The sequence below is a fragment of the Cariama cristata genome, unplaced genomic scaffold (assembly GCF_000690535.1).
Source record: "Cariama cristata isolate BGI_N322 unplaced genomic scaffold, ASM69053v1 scaffold18746, whole genome shotgun sequence".
Taxonomy (NCBI): Eukaryota; Metazoa; Chordata; class Aves; order Cariamiformes; family Cariamidae; genus Cariama; species Cariama cristata.
This window is the reverse complement of record NW_009624009.1, coordinates 1-7897: the sequence shown is the minus strand read 5'-3', so window position 1 is coordinate 7897 and position 7897 is coordinate 1. Positions and strand designations below refer to the sequence as shown.

The 7897-nt window shown below is 50.8% G+C and overlaps 1 protein-coding gene across 1 annotated transcript; it reads right to left on the bottom strand.

Annotated features, from left to right (window-relative positions):
• Positions 1-238: 238 nt before the first annotated feature.
• On the bottom strand, positions 239-6984 carry CLN6 (ceroid-lipofuscinosis, neuronal 6, late infantile, variant; the record flags this gene model as incomplete). Its single annotated transcript, XM_009703006.1, has 6 exons — positions 239-612; positions 1764-1886; positions 3388-3443; positions 3556-3744; positions 5969-6067; positions 6841-6984. Coding segments are annotated over 6 exons (900 nt in total), but the record flags the coding sequence as incomplete, so codon positions are not given.
• Positions 6985-7897: the final 913 nt, after the last annotated feature.

Sequence of the window (7897 nt, the reverse complement as noted above, 5' to 3'; positions counted from 1 at the left end):
TGCGCCCCTGCTCTGATACAGGAGGGATTTGGTGCTGTCCCGTAAGCACCCAAAAAAGTGCAGCATGGAAAGGCGTCGTGCAATTGTGAGGGCTGGCTGGTGCAAAGCCAGGGCAGACAGCCCTCCCGTGACCCTGGCTTTAAAGCGTTAAATCACAAAGAGTATTTTTTCCCTTTTGTTCAAACCCCCCCTCCCTAGCTAGGTCTGCTTAACATACGATGATGTCTTGCAGCCAATGGTGGTCAGGAATTTATTTGAAATACATCTACATTAGAAAAACTAGATTTTTTTTTTTTCTTCAAATCACTCTAAAATATCAAAACTTATAAACTTTCCTTTGCAGCATGGAGGTTGTTCATGTGCAGGGTGTAAAATGCCCACGGCTCGGGGATGTAGATCACGCCAGGGTACTTCTTCCTGAGAATTTTGTCATTCCACAGCCAAACCACCCAAACAGCAATGAGCACCAGCGTTATGATGAAAGAGTAGAAGAGAAAAAGCCCATTGCTGTCCAGGACAAGTCCTTTGCGTTTCTGGTGCATCACTAAAGCCATCATGGCAAAGAAAGTGAAAATGTAGAGGATGAAAATCTGACCCTCTGTCACGAGATACCTACAAAGCAAAAACACCCGTTAGTGCCCCGTGGGAGAAAGCCCTGAGCCACCGCAGCCCCCAGCACCTCCAGCTTTACCGGGGGTGAACGTCTTCCCCCTTCTCCACATCCAGACAAACAACGCTGCGCTGCTTTCCACTGCCAGCTTTTAAGCTGTGATTTGTTTTCACGTTTCTTAACAGTAACAACTGAGCTATGGCCCTCGCTAAGAGAATGGGTAAAGAAACATGTGCCCAGTATGGGATTTGAAAGGGGCTGGGCTCAGTTTGTGAATGGGATGCTTAAAGGCAGAACCCAAGCCAGACTCTGGCTCTGACCCATGGGTGTTGTGCTCATTTAGGCCAAAAATCCGCTGCTCCTCCTGTGCCGTATCTGGCAGCGGCCAGGCCTGAACGGGTGCTAGCAGGGGGAAAGGAGGAATTACGTTGCCCAGTTCTTAAATGGCTAGCACACAAACTGCAGAGATTCATGCTGATGTATTTAAAGGAAGTGCAGTGGGGTAACTGGGAACTGACCAAATCATCTTGATGATTTTGACTATCAAAAATTAATTTACTGTATAAAAACAGTCTCAGCAGGGGGCAAAGCCATAGGCAAGAGAGAACATCATCTCTGAAGATGAATGAGAAGTTGTTTGGCTGCCATCAGGGAAACTGTTTGGGAAGATGAGGCTAATGAAAATGGGAAATAAATAAGACCTCTCTCAAAAGGCTATTTGGACCCGCAGGGCGAGCCGAGGAGGCTGCGTCTGAGCATCACACAAGTGGCCTGGGCTCTGTGGGAAACGCCTGGACAACTGGTGAGAGCATCCCCATTGCCACCACCAAGCTGGGACCAGGCGGATGCGCTGCAGGCGCCGGGTGAGCACCCCAAAATTGTCAAGCAACTGTCTACAGCACAGCAACCGGCAGCCTTTGGAGGGGGACAGATGGTAAGTACCACAGAGGCTGGAAGCCAGAGCTCCAGCAATAACCCTGTGACCGACTGTGGTTGAAGAAACACCCCGAGCAGGGACAGGAGTGGTGATGGGTGATCCTGAAGTTGTCCCAACTTGTAAAGTGGCTGCAAATTTCAACGAGATTTGATATGATTTTCCAGACTTGCAGAGCAGAAGCTGCAGCAAGGTCTGCCCTGGGCAGAAGCCACTTACCAGTAATAAAGGCTGCTGGGCCCCATCAGCAGCAAGGCAGCCACTGGCATCCTGCTCTCCTCTTCAACAGGGGTGAAGCAGCCGGTGAAATATATAAACAGTATCAGGAAAAAAGGGATATACCTGCAAACGTAAACAGCTCTGATGGGTGGTGTGACCCTGGAAAGTGTTTAAACCCCCCCACCCCCAAATCCAAACATGCACATAGGCAATTCCTATGAATTAATTTGGTGAAAGAGCAGAAGCAGGGGCTGCCCAGCCTGCTCCGGCCACGTGTGCTCAGGCAGGTGAAGCAGTGGGCAACTGGGGCGCGGGGTCCTGCTCTGTGGGGGCCCGTGGTGCCGGTCAGGGCATCGCCTCTCTGCCAGCATCACAGCTCTTGCTATGAGGTTACTGCTGCATCCGTACGCCAGATGAAGGGCTGGCAGTGCCTGGTGTGGGGCTATTGTATGTCCTGGCTGCACCGAGGGCTCCTCCAGATACTGAGACTTCTGGGGCTTTCGCAGGAAAAGCCCAAGTTTGCTGATTAGGTCAAAGGCTGGGCTCAAGTGCTCTGTCGAACAATTGCATTTGTTACACTCCTGGGCTCTAAGAAGCCGTGTGAGAACGTTGTGTTGTGTTAAAAGCTGAACTGCAGGAGAGCAGGATGTGGACCAGGATTTCAACAACCTGAAACAGAGCCCTTTTTTATTTAAAAGAATGGGATTTGCTTGCTTCACAACGCTCAAGGAACAGCAAATAAACCAGGAAAGCCTGATAGGGGAAAGATTTCCCTCTGCTGTGAGGAATCTCAGGCTTATCTGGCAGCGGCTAAAGGGCCAGACAGTCCATCCTGGGGTCGTCGGTGCAGGCAGAGCCGCAGGACTTGGGACAGGGACACGTCTGTAGGGCTGGGCGCTGCTCACGTGGGTAGGTGGGTGCTGATGGGACCTGCCACAGCCTGCGGGCACTACCAGCATTACCTGCCCCGGGGTCAGCAAGCGCAGCCATGCTGGCTGAAGCACGCTGTCCGGCTGGAACAAACATTTCTAGGGTTGGCTTGGGGCGATAGCGCTGAAATTGGACCCTAACTCAGCTCCCTGGGTCACTGTGGCCAAATGGTCTCTGTTACTGGGCGGCACTGGTCTGGCTATGCGAGCAACCCTTCCCTCTGGAGGGTCACTAAACCAATGCATGGTAAAGGATGGGAGCGAGCAAAGGGCTAGAGAGACCGGGCAGAGTCGGGTGGTTTTGGGGTTAACCTCCAGAGGAGCAAAAATGTGGGTGGTGACAGCCAAGGACTTGGCAGAGCCCTCAGACCTGCGCTGTAACCTGTCTCTTCACCTGGGTGTCCCGTGGCAGGTGGCCGAGGGACGAGAACAGTCAAGCCGTTCCTCTGGCCCCTGCAGCTGTCAAACAGCTGCCACGTCCTAGAAATACCCCTGAGACAGAGACAAAACTAGGGGGAACGGGCCCTTTTCCAGGGGAGAGATCCACTGTCATCAAGCTGGCTAGGAGAACATTATCCCCAGCCAGCTCTCATCAGCTGTGCTTTGGTTTTTTACATATTAAGCTATGATCAGATCAGATCTGCCCTTCCTTGTTTTATATTCTGAGGCTGCTAGATAGGCTATAAATTGCTTACCACATCGAGTGACCTAAATATTCATCGTAGTAGTACAGCAGCTCAAAGGAATCAATCTGCAATGCAACGAAGAGAGATTTAAAAGGGCAGAGGGAACAGGACGCTATTAAATAAGAACAAGCAGTTACTGTATTTTTTAAGTGCTTGTGTAAAACACAGCCTCTTTACCAGTGTCTCTGGCTTCAGGTTCTTGATGATGGGATTCTCTCTTACAGACAGATGATGCTGGTAGCCACTGAAAATCAGGCGATGGTTTACGGAGTCTCCGACCAAGTGGATGCTGGCTCCCATGACAAACATGATGATGCTGACGTAGACCATTGATCTCGGTAAGGTCTTGGGGGATCTCTCGATAAGCTAAAACCAGAGAGATGTGTTGGAACAGCGAGGAGGTACCAGCAGAGATGCACGACAAGTTCTGCCTGCTCCGACTTTACGGTGCCTTCCAAAAATCCTCAAAAAAACCAAGCAAGAGGCTTGCAGAAAGCTGCAGGTTGTGCTGCCGTAGCAGGAGTGAGCTGCTGCCTGTGGCGGCTGGGACCCTGCCGGGGAACACACGGTCGTCCCCCCGGAGTAACTGAACCAGAATGAACTTCCCTGACTGCAGCTACTTTCCCTCAGACACGTTTCTACCAGCCTACGTGGCCTTCAGGTTTGAGTACACGCTTTATCCCTGTTTGCAACAATAAACCCACATTTTTTTTTCCGCCCTTGTTAAACCTTTCTACAAAGCAGCACCCTTAACCTAAGTCAACGCTTCAACCGAATCAGTGATCCACTACTTCTAATACAGCACTCAAAGCAATTTCTTCATCAGATGTGATCCAAACCGACGAAGGAGAAAGAAGGCAGCAGCTTTCTGGGGGCGGTGGGAGGCTGGCTGTACCCTCCGCTGGCAGGGAGAGCCTCCAGCAGCGCTCAGCTCGGCTCAGTGCTGCGCTCCCCCAGCTCAGACACTGGCCTCTTCCTAATTCTCCGCTGATTTTTGCAAAGGACTCGTGTTGAACTGTTTAGGGGTTTTCTTTTTTTTTTTCTTTGTTCTCATGGAATCAGAGTCGCCTCTCTGTCTATTTTCTTCTAAAGAGGAAGCTGCATTTAAACCCGTATCTAGAAATATCTTAATTGCCAGCAAAACCAGTTGAGGCAACCTTTTGAAGGCCAGCTTTGGCGATGTCCCCGTACCATGTCATGGTCTGCTTCGGTCTGGGTGGAGGCAGGCACGCCAGGCTGGTGGGGAGCCCGGTGTTATTCAGAGCCTGGGGTGAGCTCCCGCAAACCCGGCTGGGGATGAGGAGCAGGAGCTTCTCTCCACTCAGCTTGCAAAGCAGGGAAGACTTCAAAAGATGTAAATCCCAGCTTAAGTGGTTCAGGCTTTGGAGGGGATGCCAAGCCGGCCTTGGGAACCGTGGGTCAGGGGGGCCGCGTCAGCCCAGCCCGAGGATCAGCTGGGGCCACCTTCGCCTCCTGTCTCCCTGCTGCCAAATCAGCTTTGCAGCCCTTCATAAACAGTGAAAAGCTCCTTATTTGTATTTAATTTTGAGGCTTAACTTTCCCTTTCTCTGTAACTGCTGCGTGAATGTCAGAGGAGTCAGAGAGGATGAGGAGAGCAAAAGGTCCAGGAAAGCTCTCGTCTGATGGAAAAGGACAGTGGGACACATCCTTCGAGGGGACACCGGGCAATAGAAATGGACCCTGAATAACAAATGGGGTTTTTCTGTGGATCAGCCCTTCATGCTGTGCCGCCAGGGAAGTCCAAGACAGCAAATTTTAACCTGATGAGTACCCAGCCTGCAGAAATCGGCTGTGTCAGACTGTGATGGGTCAGACCGAGCTTCAGAGCTTTCACATCCCCCAAAGGACCAGATCCTGAATATTCCTTTTTGGCCACACCGGCATTTAAAATCTCCCAGACAGACTCAGGAGAGAGAGAGAGAATCATTTACATCTTAGGACATAATTCAATTTCTAGCTAATGAAGGTTAAAATATATTTATAATTGCTTTCTCATATCTTCTGGCTGCTAAGTATTTAATATAAGAAGATTTCTAATGATACGACAGTCTTTAACCTCATAAATGGTTTACATGATCCATTTATATGATGGCTGGCACCTGAAGCAAGATAAATTCAAGCTAAAGATACAATTCTAATGTTGAAGAGCAAGTGTAATTAAGCTCTGAACAATTTATAAAATCTACTGTAGTTCCAGCTGTCTCATAAGGTCTTTTAAGTCATGGATGGATGTTGTCTTAAAAATAGGCTTTGGCTCAGCCAGGAAGAAGGGCTCTGACTCCTCCTGAATCCCGAGTTCCCAGGGGAAGCAATTTGCTTTCTATATGCGGGAAATGGAGTTGCATTAAGCTGGGCACTGCCTTGCTCTTTAAAAGGTGGCATCCCAAATTCTTTCTGGGGTGGGAAACCTCTAATGTACAGTAGGGCTGGCTCACTTGCAGGTGTTTGTGAATAACCAACATCTGTTCAACAAATTCCTAACAACCTCTTAGCCTTTACAAAACTATTGTTTGCCCTCTTTTCACAAGCAGTAATATTAAAAAAGTAACACCTGCACTTCGAGGTTTACCTTTAGCAGAAGAAACGGTGTGATAACATTGTAAGCCATGTGGAAATAATCTCCAGCACTCGGTTTGTTTAGAGGAAACCACTCCAAAGGTAGGATTATCTGAGGAGGGGGCAGAAAAAAAAGCACATCAGTATATCCTCACCACCCAGCTTGTGATTACAGCCCCAGCACTGGCTGAAAGATAGGAAGAGAGAAAATCCCCGCTTTGGACTGCCGCTGCTTGCTCATCGTCAGCTTGACTTCACGTAGCTGTCTGTAATGAAGCCGGGCAGCTCTCCTTGCAGTAAGCACCCCTAAAAGCGCAGTCTGGAAGCGGGTGCTAAACGCACAGTGTATTTACAGCTCCGCTCCCCGCTCCTGCAGCGCTGCCCAAAGCCGATGCCGGGAAATTGTGTGGCCGAGCGAGCGAGCAAGGCATTCGTGAGTCCCGCAGCCGTGGGTCTCCGTTAACCCTCTGCCACGTGCAGATGCCAGCAATAAAAAATTAAGTTTGAGGGTAATGGCCACTTCTGCCCTGCACTATTTGGAGAGCAGGAGTCCCAAGCTCCAGAGATACAGGGAAGGTGTGGGGAAGAGCAGTAGGAACCTCTCCAGGTAAGTTTTCTTATGAAAACATAAAGCTGTGGGATAGATGACATGGAATAAGTTTCCCAGATACCTTCCCTGTGACTGGAGCAACACACCTGGTACCAGTTACTCATACCAGTACATCACAGCGGTCCTCGTCTCAAGGACAGCTCCTCAGGGGCGTCCCTTTGGTGTAGAAAACAGCCCATGGGTCTACAGGGGACCACCACGGCTCTGCCCCCTTGTTCTCCACCCTAAAGAAGTTGATCGCAAGCAAAGCAGCGCGCCTGCCTCTGCCGACTCACCATGGCAATGGGACGCCCAAAGTCCAGCACCCAGTTCTGCAGAGTGAAGTAGAACCACAGATCAAAATGAAACGGGGAGGTCTTGAAGGTGTCCTCGTTCTTGACCACTCCATGCCTAGAGATGACAAAAATGACACTGTCAGCCTTAAGTCATGTAACAAGTTTCCGAGGAGGCAGGGAGCAGACTCCGGGTCTGCATCCCCACGCAAAACCTGTGCTTCCCTGGCTGCCGGCACGTCTCCGGGCTTTGGGATCTGTGGAATAACAACAAAGTTGAGAGGCTGAAGAGAGGAGGAGGCAGTACAGAAAAGCAAAGCGTTGCTAATAAAAACTGGCACATCCCCGTAAGAAGGCTCTTCCCGGCCGAGAAGTGAGCACAAAAGCAGGATAAAAAGCTTAAGTGCCGAATTAAGTGCAACTATTTTTAACTTTTGCATGACAAAGCAAAATACAACTCCCATGGCACTTCTGCTGAGCGCTAAAAATGCATCGATGTCTGGTGGTACTCAAGCACCGGGATGCTCTGGACATGCCATCACCTTCACCTTCCACTCTGAAGAGCCTCCTCCTCTGCCTCTGCAGAGCAAGGCCTGATCCAACCCCGCTGAAGTCCTTCCACCAGATAACCCCCCAGCACCACTGGACCTTCACCTCCCTGCGGGAAAAGCGGATGAATCCCTCTTCTGTGAAGCTGAGATCAGAACGGCATCAGTCAGATCAGCCACAAACTTGCGCTACCTGAGCCCACGGTCCAAACCCGATGGATGGAGGAAGAGGATGGTGGTACCCTGGACAAGTCGGGGTGCCCTGGATGAGCCGGGGGAGCTGCAGCTCCCCAGAAGAGGCTGTCAAACCCTGGACCAGCTGGGGTAACCCAGGTAAATTGGGGTGTCCTGGACAAGGCTGCAGTGCCGTGGCCGAGCGGGGGACCCCGACCCTCCGGGATATCCTGGACAAGCGCAGCATCCTGGATGGGGTGGTGGTACCCTGGATGGGGCTGGGGTATCCCGGGGGAGCTTGGGGCAGGATGAGCCGGGAAGATGGGATGGACTGGGGA